This window comes from Nipponia nippon, unplaced genomic scaffold (assembly GCF_047370975.1).
Source record: "Nipponia nippon isolate SJK-2023a ecotype South Korea unplaced genomic scaffold, ASM4737097v1 scaffold_4, whole genome shotgun sequence".
Taxonomy (NCBI): domain Eukaryota; kingdom Metazoa; phylum Chordata; class Aves; order Pelecaniformes; family Threskiornithidae; genus Nipponia; species Nipponia nippon.
In genome coordinates, this window is record NW_028262358.1 from 13,341,450 (window position 1) to 13,361,611 (window position 20,162).

The window sequence follows — 20,162 nt, forward strand, 5'->3', positions numbered from 1 at the left end:
GGAAAAGGACCTAGGGGTACTGGTGGATGAAAAGCTGGACATGAGCCGGCAATGTGCGCTCACAGCCCAGAAAGCCAACCATATCCTGGGCTGCATCAAAAGCAGTGTGGCCAGCAGGTCGAGGGAGGTGATTCTGCCCCTCTACTCCACTCTAGTGAGACCCCACCTGGAGTACTGCGTCCAGCGCTGGAGCCCTCAGCACAGGAAGGACAGGGACCTGTTGGAGCGGGTCCAGAGGAGGGCCACAAAAGTGATCAGAGGGATGGAACACCTCTGCTATGAGGAAAGGCTGAGAGAGTTGGGGTTTGTTCAGCCTGGAAAAGAGAAGGCTCCCAGGAGACCTTATTGTGGCCTTTCAATCCTTAAAGGGGGCTTATAAGAAAGATGGGGACAAACTCTTTAGTAGGGCCTGTTGCAATAGGACAAGGGGTAGTGGTTTTAAACTGAAAGAGGGTAGGTTTAGACTAGATATAAGGAAGAAATTTTTCACAGTGAGGGTGGTAAAAGACTGGCACAGGTTGCCCAGAGAGGTGGCAGATGCCCCTTTCCCTGGAAACATTCAAGGTCAGGCTGGACGGGGCTCTGAGCAAACTGATCTAGCTGAAGATGTCCCTGCCAATTGCAGGGGGGAAGGACTAGATGACCTTTAAAGGTCCTTCCAACCCAAACCATTCTATGATTCTATAAGAATAAAAGGGTTTTTAAAGATTCAAAACCCAAAACACTCCCAGATGTCACATAAGACTTCACTGTAAGGAAAAAAATAAAAGCCACGTCCTGTAAGTCAGAAGTCAGCAATCTCTGGCATAGCATAGGGAGATGGTAAGTGGCATGCAAGGGAGCTGGCTCAGGGACAGAGCTATCTTTGAGAGAGCATTTGAGAGAGGCAGCAGCTCTCAGCTGATGGCATTCAACAGATTTGCATTCACTAGAAGCCAAGATCTGCTCTCTCACATGGAAGCAAGACATCCACCAAAAAAGCTGTTTCTGATTAAGTTTTATTGGTGAACTGAACCTTTAATTTAGGAAAGAAAAAGGAAAGCTAGCATACCCATGAGGAGAGGCTGGTGACCTTAACTTGAACGTCTCAAGTACACACGCAATTTTTTTTTTCTTATTGGCACAGATCAACTATCAGATATGCAAAACTGAATCTTTACATTTTCCTTCAAACTTGCAATAACTAATTTGTACCACAAATATGGATTAGTAAATATGCTGTTTCCCCCCTTTTAAAAAAAAACAACAAACAAACAAAACAGCACAAAGATGATGACAGTTTTCTTCAAATAACCCAGGATAATTTGAGGTTATGCAATTACACAAATCAGTTCTAGGCTATAATATGGGACCTCCCAAAAGTCTGAGAAAAATGCTAAGCTATCCAAACACCGTACTTCCATGGCACCACACATTTTTGCAGCTTTTATTTTTAGCTTTTAATACTTATACATTAAAAGTCAACCACAAGAACCTGAGAACACACTACCTGTAGTGTTTCTCTGCTAACATAGGCAATCTGCTGTTCTGAAAGTGGTCCAGTCACTGAAATGGAAGGGAAGAAAAAAATTCTCAAAATCAGGTAAGATACTGCCCATTCCAAACCCATACCGCAATTACTTCCATTCACACTGATAGGATCTTATACTACAAGTCTCAAAGAAAATGTGCTTAAACTTTCCCCCAGATGGAACATCCTGAAGGCCACCAAACATTTTTTAAACTCAAAAATGTCTAGTCCCATTGGAATGGAAAATACTAAGTCCCTCCATATATAAATCTCAAAGTAATTAAGAGGAAAAAGAAACAGAAGCAGTGATTTAAGCACAACTCTTTCCCTTGCACAAACCCGCTGTGTCCTTCTATGCAGGGCTGGACTTCCAACCCAGTGACTCAGAGCTGCGGCAAACTCGGCTCAGTCGCCTTTGAGCCCTAGGAAGCTCCTTCTACCCTTTGCAACCTGCTCTCTCCTTCCGACCTTCCCGCTGCCATGCAACCTGCTCTCTCTTCCCTGCAGCCATGAACTGCTCTCTGCAGCTTCTCAACCCTTTTCTGCATGAGCTACCAGCACTGTTGCTCCTGGGCCTGCCACACCATGCACCTCCCCAAACTCTCCCTCTGAGCAGGCTCAGCAGCTTGCCAAGAGAAGGAGTCGTCTTCCTCTCCCTCCAGCGTCCCACTTCACTCAGGTCTCTCTAAAGGAAAACAATCAAATTCTGAACAAATACGTAAGCCAAACACTGAACAGCAAGCAAGGCATGGCCTGTGACTTGTCCCCAGTCACTGGACTTTGAGCCTGAAATTAAAGGGTTTTAAGACCAGGAAATGCAGTCCTCGCTCAGGTTTTGCAGAGAAAACAAATGGAAAAGTTGGATGGGTTTTCTCAAAGGAAACTGAATGACTAGGGAGTTAAAAATGAAACAAGATTGAAGCATCTAACTGCTTAACTTCTGCAAAACCCATGACCATAATATAAATCAGTATCGTGCAATATATACCTTCAAAACAGGTCTAGATCCATCTTCCTTTTTCTGAAAGAAAAGCTACAAACCCGCATAAAACTAAATATATTAGCACCCAGAGGACGTATTTCTAGGCATGTATGTTTGAGAAATTTAAATCTGATTAACTTAAATGACTTCAGATTACAGACGCCTATAGTTCCATTGGAATAAGACCCTCTGGAACGTAACTAAGATCAGAAGAAAACCTTCCACTCTAACTACCAGCAGAGAAGCCAAAAATCAGCTGCAACAGGAAACTGCTCCTGTACGACATCTGTTCAGGCATTTATGTGGCATGAGCTCATTTCCTACTCTACAGGTGTTGCACATAACAAAGCCTATTAGACACGATGCTTTTATCAACACTAGCAAAGATGTAAAGGATCAACAAGGCCATGCTCAAATGACTATGCCATGAGCATGGTGTGAACTTGTGAATTGATGCCTTGTTTGAATTGCACCCAAGTTAAATGTAAAAAGGTATACAAGCTGTTTATGCACAAGAGAAGGATGTGAAGGTTCTAACATGTAAAATCTTCACAATTCAGAATATGGACGGATTTCCTGTCTGGAAAACATCACCTGAGAACAACAGAGTCATTACTCACTTATGGCATACTCCTTTCCTAAGCAAGTCTTAATTCCAGGGCAATAAAATCCCTCAAAACTGATTTTTGTCTCTTGAAAACTAGCAATCAATTGACTGATCCTCTCTTTATGCAATAGATTCACACACGCCCCTTGTTTCTTTGACCACTCATTGCACCTAAGCCAAAAGCAAATATATAGGCCACCTTTGCTTTTCACGTGTCATGCATCCAACGTTAAAAAAAAAAAAAACAGCAACAAAAAACCCCCACACTCTTCTGGCACTACTGCTATACAAACATACAAAAGATCACTGTTTACAAAGGACAAGAGCATCCATGCTAATCAATCCACTTATCTAGGTATCTGTAGGCAGTGCTATAGATTATACTAAAACAAAGTTCAAAAGCTCAAACAAAATGGCTACGAAGTGAGACAGCACATCAGGATAGACATTTTTTCATTTTTACAATACAATATTGTCTAATTTTTCTGCCTTTGAAAAGTAGCGATGGGTATATGAGCTACTGAAGGAAGGAAATAACTTCTGCTGCGCAAAAAACCCCCACTATAGCTAATTTTGTTTAAGAAAACCAAACCCAACCAATTATGTAAATACATAAGCTAAAATCGACCTTCAATGGATTATTACGGATACTAAATTTAGGATCCCTCCTCTCTGATTCCAAAACACTGTAATCATCTCCATTTTTGAAAATAAGCTTTACTTAGATTTTAAGGGATTACAGTCTTGACATACCATGATAAATATCCTGTAGAGAGCCACCTCCACAAAACTCCATGCAAATCCATAGCTTGTCTCGTCTAAAAAGTGAACAAAACCATTCATTAGCTGTCAGATTTGAAAACAGCACCTATAAAAGACAAGTCAGGGGACTCAAACATTATAAGGTACAACATAACAAGCTGTATATTATGAAAAGTACGAATCGAATAATGAATATGATTTAATCTTTATGTGATATTTCACTGTCAAAACAGTAACTAATGAAATACCCAAAATATTGCAGGGTTTATTGGAGTAATAGAAACAGTATTAGTGAAATGTGCACACTGATTTTTGTTCAAGATCTACTATGAAAATGAAATATATTTTTACTGAGAGTAGAGAGAAAACAGATGTGGGTTCTCATTTCTTCCTCATTTTTACTTCTCCTCCAGTTTTTTCAGAGCAGAGGAATTAACACAAACAAACAAAAAAAAGAAACAAACCCAAACCAAAAAGCCCTAGAGATATCTCTCAACTCAATTTCTTTCACAACAAATGGAGTGAAACTCTAGTGCTTTAGTCAAAGCTAGGCAGAGTGGAGCCCATACTGTGGGTAAGCGCCTTCTCAGATGAAGTCTCTTTCCTCAGAAATACCTATGGATATTTTTGGTGGCAGGGATCGGAGGGAAGTTCTTTAGATTCCTCTTACTAAGAGAATCAATTCGGTTTGACTCACTATATCTCCATAAAAGGCGCTTTCCCGGAATAGACAATGGGCTGAAGGATTCACAAGTATCTTCTACTATGGACGCTAAATTCTATTTTCACTTAGTAATTTCCACTGTTAAGACAGATGTACCACCTGTGGCCACAGAAAGGCATTTTGGAAAGCGGAAAATCTGGGACTTGCTTAGTCATTCCTGGTCATCAAAACACGCAGGAAAGAAAAATCACATACAACCACCTTAGGGCAGACTGGGACACAGGACAACCAAAGGAAAGACTTATGATTGCTCTGCACCTTGCCCATGACCCTTGGTCTTGGGTTTCTTGCATTCATAAGGCCCTGGTAGAATAGCTGAAACACTCCCGTGGGCAATGTCACCATTTCTGGAAGTGTTTTGCAAGGCAATGGTGTAGCGCTGAGCTTATAGCCTGAGCTACAAATTGCAAGTATTTCTCATCAGCAGGTAACAGACAGAATAGCTGCTGTTCTAAGGAAGAACTGTCTTCCTTGGATCTCCTCCCCTTTTACATCCATAGTCCACATGGTCTTCAAAGCTACGCCCCGGCTGCTTCCTCTAGTGGTAGGAAAGGTATTGTTCAGGCATTACAGAGGTTTTAAGCAACTGTTAACTCCATACATTTCTAGGGGTTAATTAAAGCATTGCTTGAAATAATATGAAGGCTTTCCACTGAAATAACTCATCAAAGTCAGACACAGAAGCAATGTGACTACCTGTGAAAGAAAAGAGAATTAGCAGGGGCAGCAGGGGAACATAAGTGAGAAAGCAGCACTGAAGAGACAGACATCTGCAAGTCCCTTGTTTATTCCCCACAGTGATGCAGGACTCAGGCAGGGACACTTTTGGGGGCACTGGGCTCATGAAAGCCACTCTTTCCCATGGGGCTGCATCCCGTTTGATGCCAACAGTGTGGAAGTGGGAAAAATCCAGGACAACCCCAGCAGCCTTGGGACAGCAGTGGACCACCCGCAAAGTAAGAGACACGAAGTAGGTAAGTACTGTAAATTCACACCTTCACTTACTGAGCATTAACTTCCCAGTGTGGAAAAACCCTACAGAAAAGGAAAAAAACAGAAAAAAAAAAAAACAGGAAAAAAAAGAGGATCAAAAGAGGCGATTGCATTACTAATTCTCATCTAGCCTTTTATTACTGTGCTTAAGTGCTTTGAGACAGGTGAAGATCCATGTAATCAACAGTAACAGCGTACAGAGTTGTCTGTGTCTGCAGAGCATATGGCAAGTGCAGCAAACAAAACAGAGACAGGATCAACAGTACCATTTAGTGTCTGCAACTTAACACCTAGGCTAACAGCAAGGCAGAAATTTGACTGCCTGAAAAATCCATATGTAAACAGAAGAAATGCATGGGGAACAATATGCAGATAAGTGCCACGTATAGGATGATGTTATTTTTCTTATTGTTTTTAGCATTGAAAGATACTCGGAAAACAGAAGGTCAGACAATGAGAGGCCTCAAAGACAGCCATTCGATTGCCCAGACAAAAGAGAAGCACTGCACCAAAGAAAGGGGAGAGGACCAAGCAAGAGCACAAGAGAGTGCCAAAATATATACTATATTTGCCAAAATTTAATTCTGGGTCTACAAAGGTTTATTTTGACACCCTGAGACAAGAGGAAAACTGCTTTTTAAAGTAAAAGCATCCCCAGCCTGAATACAGCATCATGAGAAGAGGTACCATTTCAATCTAAAAATTTTAAAGAAAGTTGAATGCAACAATAATATTTGTTCATAGTCTGTTTTCACATGAAATCTTGAAAAGTCATCAGAAACAGCTTTTTAGTAGCTATACTAAGCAATCTGTTCCCACTATGACTAGTTAAAAGAAGCAGCTGGTAAGACAACTGGATACATTTGTCAGTGCTTCTACAATGCAAATAATCCCACCTCCAGAAACAAACACAAATCGAACCCTCGCATTCTGGTCAGAAGTTCCTATGTTAGAAAAACAGCTCAGGGTAACTTCAACAGCACTGCAGAGCCCCAGCCCTCCCCTCTGCCATTCCTCACTTACTTCTTTCTTCTAAATTTGTCTTCTGAAAAGGTTTACAACAATGACTTCTAGGTTTGTGGAGCACGCCAGACTTAATGTCACGCATCAAGAAAAATGTCCACACAACTTCCTTCCCAGTACTGCAGACAGGTACAAATAAAGTAATCATGTGCAATGGAGGACACCTTAACATACAAAAAGGTGCTCTCTTCCCAAACAAAGGTAGGCTTTGAGGCAGGGAAGAAGATTAAGGAGGCCGACAGGAAGGTGGGACACTATATGGTCCTAGCCACACAACTTTCAGAATATGCAACATCCATTTAAGAAGCTTAGTCAACATAACATGGAGCTTCCAAATACTGCCTTTAGGAGATCACAAGATCCCTTGACAACTTTACCACCTGACAATCTGTAAACCACTGTCAAACAGACTAGTAACTCCATGAATTCTCAAAAAAATTTTATCATGACTTTGTGGTATGTAACAGTATTAAGAATTGACTGTTCATGCACAAGAAAAAGCCTGCCAGTACTGCACAGAATAGAACTAACGCACAATTTAGGTTAACCTTCAAATTAACCTCAAACATTCAAAACTGAAGTGCAGACACTCCTAGTTTGGAATACCAAGTCCCTACATGTACACACGCTCTATCTGTATGCACACCCGCGCAAACTTGTGCATAATGCAGCTCACAGACCAGCCTGAAAAAAGCATTCAGGCTGCCAAGACAAGCACCCTTCAAGATATGGGATGCCAGAACAGCATGGCTTGTTGATTTTATCTTCAGACTTTGATCCCTTCCTGCACATGTATACATGATAATGCAAGCAGTACACAATCACACACTCCCAGCCTCATTCAGTGTAGCGTGCGGATGGCGTTCATCTAATGGGCTAGTCAACGGCTTGCTTTCCTCTTCCTTCTCATACCTTCAGTGCATTTCCACTTAATCTTATTCTGAAAATACATTTGCTCTTGGAAACTTCCTTCATGCTCCACACTAAACTATGTCTGTGATGTACTAATATGACCAGCTTTTCCACTACAGACCTTTGAAAAGTAAATATAAAGTGAACATCATTCAAAACACAGATTCTATGAATTTGAATTGCATCTGTCAGCATGCAATACTTCCACTCATCAGACAAAAGCTAACAAGATACTCATACTGAGAAAGATGCAATGAACCCCACCAGTGATAAAACATGGTTTCAGTGAGCATCCAAGGCTATTCAGGATACTGAATACAAGAGGCAGGGAGACAAAACTCCTCGGGACAGCAATTAGTCAGATGAGCTTCTGCATGAGACATCTCCTTCTCCTATAGCATTTATTGCCAGGACTTTCTCTCTTCGCCAACACTGCCTCCCAAGTTCTGGCACACTCAACTTGTCTGATTTCAGTTTGCTCCAACTACGCAGAGGTTCAGCGTCAAGGTCACTAAGAGCACCACTAAGCGCTCCAAACCTACCATTTCAACGTCCTGTCCCAGCTCAGCCCAGAGAAAAACAAGGAACGCTCGACAACGGCCAAGCAAGCCAGCAAGCACGTCTTAGCTCTTCTGTAGCACTGCAAACATGCAGCAAACCAGACACCGCTGGCTAGAAAAGAAACAGTAACTGGGATTTGCCAAGCTCTAGCTGATGTAGAATAGAAGTAAAAGAAATGCAGTATTTCAGAAGATAACTTGGTCAAATTTGAAAGGATTTTTAAAAGGAAAATATGCACTCTCAAGTACAAGAGCCAAATTTTGCCATATACTCCTGCCTCAAAGATAGTAATATTTTGTTGAAAGGCTCTCATGTACCAGGATTTTCCATGTGAAAATACCACCTCTATCTTCCCACCCCCAATCCAAAAGCACTTGGCCTATATTGCTGAAAAGCTTTTGGCTGCAGTAGGTAGCCATTATGGAAAATTTCAGCTGGAGCTGCTGAGGTCTAGTACACGTATGAGTAACTCAACTTGGCATTTTCCCATTATGAATAGGGTCTAGAAACCTTCACAACACGCAGAGCTATCATGTCCCACCTCTATTGTCCTCAAGCAGATAGAAGATAATGGGAATACCTGAAAGGAATGAGAAGCCTCTGCCATAAAGAGCACCATGACTTTTCAGAGTCTTTTTAAAGCTATTACATGGCATGATATACATAAAATTATGACATTAGGTTCACAAAATCCAGTATTAAAAGGTCTGGTCCTTGAGTATCAAGCAATTGCTATATCTAGCATAAAACATTTGTCAGGATATGTTAAAAAGAATTATAAATAGCAAATGTTATTAGAAGCTAGCCATCAATTTTCTCAATACTGAGACTTTGTATGGAGTATGAGTTTACTGTACTTGTAACAAGTAAGCATAATACCTTACAAAAGGAATTACACAAAAGGATAATGAGACAGAACAATTTACACATACTACATTAAGTGTCCTAAACAACTCTGCAGCTCAACAGAGAAAAGCAAAGATAAAAGAGCTAAAATATTAATAATTTTTAGATTTCAAAACAAATCCAAAACACAAATCACCAGTGGGCTTTTTAAAGGCTGCACAGTTTATACTCTTAGGTACTTCAGTATGAAATTGTCCTTAAAGCTTAACATAGCACTACTACTACTCTTAAGCAAGGAAAAAAACAACAATTTTTTCCCTCCTTATTTCCCCATAACATTTAATTTTGAGTTCTCAGACAACTGGTGTTGGCATGTAAAATTAAGTCAGAACATTTCTGAGAACTCTATCTGTATTATGCAATATTTATACTTCCCAAAGCTTTGAAAATTTAGGAGACATTTTACTGAAACAGATTCAAAAGATACTATATACACAGACCCTTTCTTCATACTTGTCATACTTCTGCTTAATTTTCCATTTATGTATTAAATTCAAAGCTTTTAAATGACAACTCATTTCCAAGGAAACATGCCTACATGGTCACTGAAAGATTTTGCTACAAGGAACATTATTTGTAGAGAGACACTGTGGTAAACAGAACAGATTTTAATATACAAGTGGACATTATTTGGCAAATTATGTTTTGCCTTATAGACCTGTCCTTTACAAGGAGATAGAGAGGTATCTATGTGATAGTGAGCAAAAGAAACAAACTGTACCTGAGATAGCTGCCAAAATAAGCAACAATGTTTGGATGTTTACAGTCTTTCATCATAATGATTTCCTGCTGCACAACAGCAAAATCTTCTCCTGAAAAGCAGAAGAATGAATATTCATACTCACATTTCAACTAGACTTTCAGTACATGTTTATAAAATAAACATTTTGAGTGACTAAAACTGATTATCTGCCAGTTTCACTGACATATAAAGCACCTGTAAATCAATATTTATTAGCAAGGGTTTAGCAATAAGTAACTATATTCTTAAGAAGTTTCATTCTGGGCCAGATGGACCTCACATCTGCTGATACCTTTTATGATATTGGCCATAGCTCTTTCTAAAGTCTTTATTTTCCCCAAGAACCCACTGTCTCCATCTGCATATGCCCTGCCAATAGCCAAGGTTCTTAGAAACCCAAAAAAGTTTGCTATTTTTGGCCACGTGTCCAACACCCGTTAGTTGACCTTCCGGAGCAAAAAACATTCAATAGTAAGTACACTGGTGCTGCAACTTTTCAATAAACTCAGTAAGCACAAATTTATGGACTCTGCATAGCTTACGTCCAGATAAAACACTGACTTAGATGTGGCATTTATCTGAGTCTTACTATTTCGTATCTCAGTTGTCCCTGTCTTTCTAGAAAAGGTTCTTACCAGATGCGTACACGGACGAAATCCTGTATGAAACTGAAAACCCAACAAGTTTCCCAGAGGCATTTTTGTTTCAGGGGTGTTGTGCAGGGGTTTTGTAGGTAAGTTAAAGAGGGAAGGCGAGAAAGACATCAAGATGTAAGAGAATGCTGGTAACAGATATTCAACAGCCTTTTTAATATTTTTTTTTTTTTTTAAGAAATACATGTCAAATGCTCTTTTGCAGTTCAGTATATTACACTGGGTCTCCTCTGAAATTTTTTAAGTCATAAGGGCAAATTATAGCTAGTCTGGTATGTTATTTCCAAAGAAGTTCTTCTGAAGTTTGTTTAGTTACTAGACACACACAGTTCACAAAAAACAACTCATTCTTACTAACTTAAGGACTTCACAGGTAAAATAAGCCTGAAGGCCTAAAATAACCATTTAACTTCATGAATAATTTAAGAGATTCTATAAGCAAGTTGGAAAAACAGGGAAATTCAAAGTATGTCAAAACTCTCCTTTTAGTGTACTGCTGCAGCACACTTCAGCATAACTCAAAAGAACTTTTAAACCAGAAGCCAAAGCTACTGTCTAAAAAGTTGAATATAGACACTAAGCTCATATTTATCAATTGTCGCAACCCAAAAGCACTTCTCAAATATGGCTATTAATAAATTTCAAATGTAACACAACAAATTCCAACAGAACTGGCCAAGCTATTACCTAAGAAAATATGTTTTAAGTTCCTCCCAACACATCAACACAGTGGTGATCTAACCATTTGGTACTTTTTAACCACAAATCCGATATTCACGTGTATTTTATTTAACTGAAAGCAAATTTCAAACCACAAGGTGCAAGTTTAACATCACAACAGACTATCTACTATCTGTGGTGTATTGCTGATGGCTTGCTGTATCCTGGCTAGACCTTTAAACGCAAACACTGAAGAACAAACAAGAAATTATTTTCACATACAGACGGGCATCTCCATGAAAGGACACAATTCCTCCAGGATTTGACCAGTGTTTTCATTGCATCCAAAATATTAAAGAAGCATAAGCTTTGGAGTAAGTGCCTAAACATTATTAACCCTTAATCTTCCCACTCTCCCCCGATCTGCAAAACTTGCAAAGAAAGCCGTTGCCACAGTTCTGGAATGTGGACCCTGCCCATCTGAAGCTGTGAGTCAAGCCTCTACCGCAACTGGAAGCAACAACTACAGAGAGAAACTGAGCTAGCTGAGCAAACAGAGGGTAGATAGAGCGCATTTTCTGTGCACCACTCAGGTATCCAAAGGCTGCCAAAAATACTGGATTTGGCTGCAAGATGCCAGTTGTTATCACCATCAGCACAGCATGAAGGCAAGTTACCCCAGCTGCGGTGTATAACCAGGCTCTGTCCACAGCTCAGATAACACACACAACATGATCCTCTGAGTCCTACTCAGCACTACCCATACAACACTTTTCAACCAAGTCACTTCATAGTTTTGAGAGTGGAAGCCGTCAGCTAAGTAGAAAGTTGCATTATTGTAAAAGGTTGACATGAACTGAGTCTGCTGAGTTCCTTCCCCACTACACAAGTCTCCTTCCCTGTTTTACGTTTACAGTTCCATAGGGACAGCACGGCTGCTTGTCTTAGCTGGACTGGTAACCCACGTCACGCACAGCCGAGTACTCCAGCAATGAGAAGTGACATAGAAAGCCAAAGAAGCAGAACAAGACAAGATAATCCGAGACCACGACTTTGAGTACGAATAAGTGTGATGAACGTACACTTTTGGAACTACATAGTAACATACTGTCCTGTCCTGATTTTTTTTTTTTAAATGCGCATGCATTATATAAACACAACTTTTCTAATCACTTCCAGAATTGTAAGAGAAGAAATGGAAGAAAGTAGCAACTTCTTTCCCTTCCTGCCTGCATTGACCTTAAGAATCAAACCAGGCAGTAGTTAAAATATTAACCCGCTCACATTGCAACATTAAATCTTGAAATGGTACACCAACAGTTACAAGTTAAACAAAAATTCTGGACATTTTACTTCCCAGATTACTGTACTCTTGTTCAACAAGTCTAGCCATATTAACAGAACAGCACTTGCAGGCTGATAACTGATCTGTAGGGCATATATACTTTGTGAAATCACAACGCGAGCACAGTTCAGGCATAAATCTAGCATACAGTGATGTCCTAATCAGAGTCTCCAAGAGAATTTCAGGAAATGTACTCAATTCCCGGATACTAACGCTCACCTATTATTACACCCTTCCTTCTTTTTATTTCTCCCTCAACGCTTTTTCCAGGTGAGTTCTTTTCTGCCTTGCTGTCTTCCTCATTTCTTCTGTTCTATACAGTTTTTTTCTATCATATGGGTTGAAAACACATTACTTAGGACAGAAAAACACAACTCTGGTTGAAATTTTAATCATCTTTCCTTTAACTGTTCTCCAGTTACATTTTTTCCCCTCACATCTTGCTTGTCATGCATGTTATTTTTTAGAACAGTTTATTTTGTCCTACACTAAAAGGCAACCTTCTTTCAGTAAGTGGACTCAATTGATTTTGTACAATTGTTTTTTAAGCATGAAAACATTTCATTTCCGTGGCCTATTTCAGTTAAGAAACACTTACCTGGTTCTAGTTTTATTACTTTAATCGCTGCTAGCTCACCCGTGTTGACATTTCGAGCCTACAAAAAAAAAAAAAGAAGAATATTTAGAGAGCAAAACACAGCAACCAACTCTGCATTCTCAACTCAACATTCTCTGACAACACAGAGTCAAAGAGCAACTGAGATATACAAGGGTCTAAAACAGTGAAACCGCTTGTTGGGTTGTTGGGTTTTTTTGAAGCAAAAATGTCAGGAGGAGCCAATAAATTAAAACATCTTGTATATTTACATTTCATGCAAGGTTAGAATTTTTTTCCCAAATACACCATGCCTTTTTTTTTTTTTTTTTAAATCGGGGTTACCACATATATTTTCATTTGATAAGCATCATTATTGAGTTCTGTTATACCCAAAACACTTACTTAAAATAATCCACGTCTCTGTTTAATGACAGTGAACCAAACAGTAAGAATTCTGCAGCTAGCGTGCTCTTCTCCAGTCCACATTTGTAGGAAACACTCTTCCAACAAAACTTCTCATCCTGGATTTATTTTCTAACAACACAGCAAGCTATCTCAAAAAAAACCCACCAGGCAGCTGATTTGTACCAAGATCTGAAGCTTTAAGTATGCTCAGGAAGCCTTGTGCTGCCACAAAAGAGTCCTAAATTACACAAGTCCTCGACTGTGCTGTACTTCCATATTAAAATCCATAAACAAACCAACCACCGAGATACTGACTGCAAAGCAGTTATACACGGATCTCACAGCAGACAAGCAGGGCCCAGGGAGCATCAAGGGCTGCACCCTGCAGCGTATGTGACTGCTTCCAAGACTCCCACGAGAGCAATGCAACGCGTCCTGCTCATTTCACTACATGCCCCTTGGTCCTTACTCTCCGCGAGCGACAGCATCCTCCCCTTGCTGCAAGGGTGCAAAGAAAACAAGCCAGCAAAGGAGTTCGAAAGCATTCCCCTCGTATGCACAGCAGCTCTGTGGCCAACTTCAGCAGCAATTACTCAGCAGCTTAACTCCATTTTGTACAGGGCTCTGTCATGTTAAAGCCTACGTTCTACTGAGCAACCAAGGAAGTTAAATTTTTAAAAAGCCATTAAGAAGCACCATAAATTATTATAATAATAATTTATCTTCTAGAACTGTTGCATTTGACTACTAACTGAAAGCCAGGGAGCCATTTGCCCCATACTTCCAGGACACTTCCGTGCCCCTGCAAAGCTGCTCCCCAGCGCTGGAGCAGCAGCTCCTGAAGGATGCTCAGCTACAGCCTCTCCTCTCCCCCGGGGAGTCCCGGTACCCGGAGCTGCACTGTGCTGGACCAGCGCTGCACTGAATGCAGTGCCCACTCTACCCCCTACACAGGGCACAAAAGGTGAGACCAGTCCTGATTTTGCTTTTTTCCTCATCCACCTTCAAGTCAAAAAAGGCCAGAATTACAGAATTTAATGATGCAGATAGGTGCCCACCTTTACAGTGGCTAATGATCTCATTTAAGCCACTTTAGGAGCTCAAGGGCTCGCACCTTTTATTGATTGGCCATGAGACTCACCAAATACTGTAAGGTATCGATTCTTAACATGGCAGCTTGAGAGCTGGTTGTGGAACCACAAGTGGAGGGAAAAAAACCCTAAGACTATAAAAAATAGCCAGCAATAAAGTCTGGAAATAAATGCAGTGTGTATTCCTGCATCTAGAGATCTACCCCGGCGTGGCTACCTAGAGACCTACCCTAGCACGGCTGATCTCAAACCTCTCACTGTTCCTTGGTGTGGCAATGCTCTTCTGCAATGCTGCGAGTACTGGCATTTGCAAATAATTTCCAGGCTGATGCTTGTGGATAGATTCTGAGACCAGTGGGAATCCTGTAAAAGTCAGAGAGTAGTCCAAACTTGATAGATTGTGGAAAAAAACAGTTAAAAAATAAGTTTTCTCTGGTGGTCTTCCCTGTAAGTCATTATTTGCCCACCCCACTGATGGCAGCAGGGTCTCCACTCATCGCTGTATGGTGGAACAAAGACACTAAAAACATTAACAGCAAAAACAGGAGTTCCTTTTATCTGTACCAGAGAACGAAGGCAACACATGAGAAAGTGGCACCACTGAAGCATGAGCTAGGATTTTTATTCCTTATTTCTTTTTACAACACATTCTTTTCATAGCGAGAAACAAACACAGAGGCAAGATGTTCATGAATCAAAGGTCAGCATTTTTTAACCTCCAAGATTAACAAGAAAAATTACTGAAGCTTTAACGAAGACCTGAGATCGTCAGGGAGTCTTAGTAAAACTTAAAGACCTGTTTTGGGGCAACTTGTGCTAAGCAAGATAATCAATTAGACACAACTGTGGTGGATACAAGTGATGAGATCCTGAAGTTATGCATCCTGCATGCAGCTAGGATGTGCAAGCCAAGATGGAAAAATTTCACAGGTTTTGGGGACATTGCTAGTCTAGCAAAAAATGTTTGGTCATTTTTTTTTTAATTTTATGTATTTTTAACAATACTGTGTCCAGCTGTCAGGAATTTGTTTCTCTGAGTATGGCTCCATAGATCACTACGCTCTGCAGCGTGCTATGGCAACTAAAGCAAGATAGAAGGTGGGTAGGAGCTAGTGACCAATTCAGAACAAGTCTGATTAAAGCACATGAGGATACTGGTCACAAAGTCTTATGTGATGGTGATGCCAAAAAACTATCAATAGTAGACAGACAAATCTATAGATACATCTGGAGCAGGATATGCAAAATCCCAGCCAAAGGAATAGAGGCAGCCTTGTGAAACCTGCGCTTTCCACACCTCATGGCTGATTTCGCCCGCTCCCATCGCAAAGGGATCTCTTCTTCGATGTCATGTTCTCAAAAGAACTGTTCAAAATCACGGGCAGGAAAGAACAAACGTTGTGTCTTTTCACCTTCAGCTTAAGCATTACTTCCTTTCTTCAACAGCAGCAGCAGTGGGACTCTTTGGCCAGCTGGCTGTTCTCTGGACCAATATCAGCTGGGGCTCATGAAAGCCAGAAAGGAGGAACAAAATCTGATTTAATGCAGGTCACCAATGCCTTCAGGAACAGCAGGCTACCAACTCCTTAAGGGCATGAATTGTTACTTAAGAAAACATGACTTGAAGTAGACAATCTGAATCACTTTGCATCCTACTCCATTTGGGTTATCAGCATTGAAGGCGTTGTCACAAGTAAGAATATGAATTGCCTTTGTTAATCTGAGTATATATAAAAGAGATTATTCTGATTGTAGTGACACAAGAGTTCCTTGCAAAGGATAAGGATGAGGATTCAGTACCCCTCACAGGTTTTACTAGATCTCACCAAATACCTTTGAACTCATCAGTTATGAAACAATTCCTTGCCTACGCCCACTTGAATGAGAGACGGAGAAAGACTGAAGCACCGCATCCTTTTCAGCACAGGTTGGAGCTGCCTCTGACTCTTACTTTGAGGGTGCTTGTGTACATACCATACAATAGCTCCATATGTTGAGGACACTGCCTTATGCTTTCATTTAGCATAATCACACTGAAGTTGCCAATTACTTATGGGTTTTGAGATTAGAGCATCAGTAAGGAGTAGCTGGCTGAAGAAAAATTTCAAACAAGTATTTTTGATTTGGCAAATGCTACCAAAAATTTCAGAGAGGTTCACGTAAGAAAACACGTGTTCATTTTTTGTTGCACTGTAAGTGCTCTAACTCCCAGCCTTTCTGATGATGAGATAACAGCAATAGCCAAGAGCTTTTCCTCCCATCCCTGTTTCCATGAGCAGGAGCCTGCAATTAATTCCTTCACATGCAGATTTCACTATGTCAATGGGAATGCATTACACAGGTTTTCCGGAAGCAAAAACTGGCCTACAATGCCTGCATCTACATGCAGTCACTTTACTAAATGTGTACAGCATTTATACAATGTCTGCTCTGGAAAACCATATAGAGATCCTCATTCTACCAGAGGCTAAAAGAGCAATACTCTTCCAGACACCTAGATCGCCATACCTGGCGAGGAGTTTAAAAAAATCCACCGACCACTAAGTCAAGCTGCAGAAGCACTACCTAATTAAATAGGAAATAATTGCTACTGTCTCTGTGACAACAGTAGGATATCAGGTCAAAATGCTACATAAGAAACTGCCACCCACTAGAAATAAAAGCCAGAAAAATCCAGGTTTTGTTGTTATTGCATTATACAAAATTTCATTAACCAAAATGCTTCACAACTGGAAAGACCTTATTACTCTGAAAACGAGAAGGAAAGAGCAACGGAGCGGGTGGGGCAGTACTCAGATGGGCTCTATTTGGGAAACATCGGCCAAGCAACAGATGCGCACGGTGTGCGTCTGAAAAGGAGGGGAAAGAAGGACGAGGAAGGCTAGTATTTAGCACTGCCCTTAATATATGCCACAACGGTAGATTCGTGAGGAGAGGTCTGTGCAACTGAACCAGTATAGACATAAAATCCAAGATCCAAGGAGGTAAATCTCTCGCCAAGTTTATATTTGTCCTTCAAATGGAAGCTGGTAATATAAAGCATATAATGCTGCAACAACAACTAGGCCAAAAAGCAAAGCCTAAGACAGTAACAACAGGGCACTTCTGGTTTTGACTACTTCCTATGTGAATTGTTGAACAAAATGCAGATAAGCAATTTCTAAACAAGTTGCTACTTCACGGGATAACTGGCCCCAGGGCACAGACAGGCTTCCTGACCCGGATTAGCTCCGCTCTTCAGGAAAACGCACCCAAACGGCTTCCCAGCCCCCTAGTCCTCCCCTTCAGCCTCTCTCAAACCCACACGACTGCCCCAGGAGCTGATTCAACTCTCCAAGCCAGCAGAAACCCACCTGCCTCCCTTTTTTTGATTAGCTTTCTGCCATGTTAACTAACTGTGCCGGCCCAGGCATCACGCTGCGCGCCAGAGCTGACACGAGGCAAGCAGCAAGACAGCCAGGAGCAGGGCAGGGAATCGCCCCTCTCGGGCAACAGTGTGAGCTGTAACGTCAGTTCAGCCCATCCTACGAAGTTACAGCTGTAATTAGCAGAAATTGAACTACTAAGAATTACAGTAAAAATAATTAGGTTCCACATTCTGGTAGGAGGCTTGATACCAAAATGTGACAGCTACAATTTCAGAAAGCAATGCTTTGATAAAGGTGATGTTGAACAAAAAGATCTGAAACTAAGGCAAACAAAAATCCCTACACAAGGCATGGACTGTTGGTCAAGGAAACCACAGTCAGAGAAACTAAGCCCTGTAGTACTTACTCAGCGCATTAAAAAACAGGATGGCAAAACATCCACCCTTCTCTGCCTGCCTGACAAGCTTCAAAAGACAATTAAAGCTGAAATAGCCTTCAAAACACAGACATTTATTCCTAGCAAAGTCAAAAGGAGCTTCAACAGCTGTAAGGTCAATCAAGGAGAAAGGAAGACGAAAAAAAAGCACACAACTAAAAGGCACGGTTTCAATATTTCAGAAGCATCAAAGCTGTAGAAGAATTGATGCCTTACTGGATCACCCCAGGAAAGAGAAGCAAGGGCACACACGCGGAGAGAAGAGCTTTGTGCATAGGGTTCTGCAAAATGGGAGTTCATCAAAATTCAGATTCATCTGTTCTGGACACATTCTCTTCCAGCAACACATGGGAGTGCTATCAGAAACCAGAGGCTCGGAAACACAGTTGACAGCAGAAAGGAGAAACAGTCACCAGGCGTTCCCTAGAGATACCCACAGAATCTGAGAGTTTCAGCGTGAAGCAGCTGAGCTGTTAGATACCTGACCTCCCTCACCAAAACCAACGCCCATGCCAAAGGGCTGGGGAGCAGAACATCAGGCTTTTTCTTTTTTAAAATGAGACATCAAGCAAAGTGCACCCTACCAAGTTCTGTGTCTTCACTTATTAACTAGCTGAAGCCATAAATGACGAAAAGAACCAAAATAAGGCAGACATGGTATAACTGATACCTTTGCAGGAACAATAATCTCACTTATTATCACAACTATTTGAATTTCAGTAAAGGGGAAAGTAAAAGAAGGGCTTTTCTTTTAGTGAGATGCTGAAAATCTTTGGAGGGGTCCACCCACACTAGATGAACGACCTGTGAGATGGCAAATGAAGTTCAACCTTTATTAAACCAAAGCAATGATTTTTTTTTCCTAAGATATGCTGTGATATAAATTAATCATATGAACAAAAGAAATGGACCTACAATCACCTCAGAATATACTTCAAAGCTATGTGCAGTTACTACCAAAAACAAAAGGTATCAGGATGGGGGCAAACAGGAACATTATATCATTTTATTATTATTATTATCTCTGTCAGAATACCGCGTGCAGCACTTGTAAGCCAAACCCTAACAGACTGGCATAAATTACAGAGGGCCTGGGAACAGGGTCAACTAGAATGTCAATTTCATACCAAGAGACAGAGAAGTCTTTCTAAATGAGACGGAGTAAACACAGAGCAAACTAAATTAAGCAACCACCTCATTTAACTCTAGGAATATTTCCTGAAACTGAGCAGAACAGGACAGTGTCTCTTTTTCACAACCAAAAACCTGTAACTCCTCTTTTACACTTTGCTGACCACCCTACACAATTAAATTCTTTGCAACAATGAAATACAGAAACACAGAAGACAAATTACTTGTACAACAGGATAACTAATTTTCATCCTTCCTAGCAGATGTCATTTTTGAGAAGAATTTTTGACAGAAACAGAAGGTGAAATTCAAGAATTTTCCTGACATGTAACTGCAATCAGAAAAACAATTTTCCTATCAGTCTTTAGACTTTAGATGAAGCTAAATTACTTGACGAGTAAGTTTACTGAGACATAGAAAACAAAACCATGCAAATGAAAATGTGATATGCAACACTCAAGAATATTCAACTCCAAAAAAAACACCATTAGCAGATCATCTGTCTGTGTTTTGTTACAGATACATCAACCATCCAACAAAATAATAACTCAATTTCACCATTAACTTTAGCAGTCTTGAGAGGAGACCTCTCTGGACAAGGGAACAGATTTACTTAAACTTCTAATGAGAACTGTGTAATATTAACATTTTAGCTATCTATCATGGCAACATAGCTTCACTGAAAAAAATTCTAAAAACCCAAACATCATCTCTCTTTCAGACCCTCACAGAAAACAGTGTTATGGCCCTGGG

The 20,162-nt window shown here is 40.6% G+C and overlaps 1 protein-coding gene across 16 annotated transcripts in view; it reads right to left on the reverse strand.

The window, feature by feature from the left end:
- Positions 1-20,162, reverse strand: part of MAP4K3 (mitogen-activated protein kinase kinase kinase kinase 3) — an 88,040-nt gene that overhangs the window by 64,561 nt on the left and 3,317 nt on the right. For 14 of the 16 annotated variants that reach the window (XR_015708302.1, XM_087775161.1, XM_087775158.1 and 11 more), the window contains exons 2-5: positions 12,979-13,036; positions 9,702-9,792; positions 3,853-3,917; positions 1,490-1,545 (exon numbers count right to left, since the gene is read on the reverse strand). Coding sequence is in view for 15 of the 16 variants with exons in the window: in XM_087775161.1 (XP_087631287.1) it covers positions 1,490-1,545; positions 3,853-3,917; positions 9,702-9,792; positions 12,979-13,036 (270 nt within the window). In the remaining variant the exon portion in view is untranslated. Of the gene's footprint in view, positions 1-1,489; positions 1,546-3,852; positions 3,918-8,548; positions 8,572-9,701; positions 9,793-12,978; positions 13,037-20,162 lie in introns of those variants that run through there. The other 2 variants (XM_087775164.1, XM_087775162.1) reach the window with 2 other exon arrangements.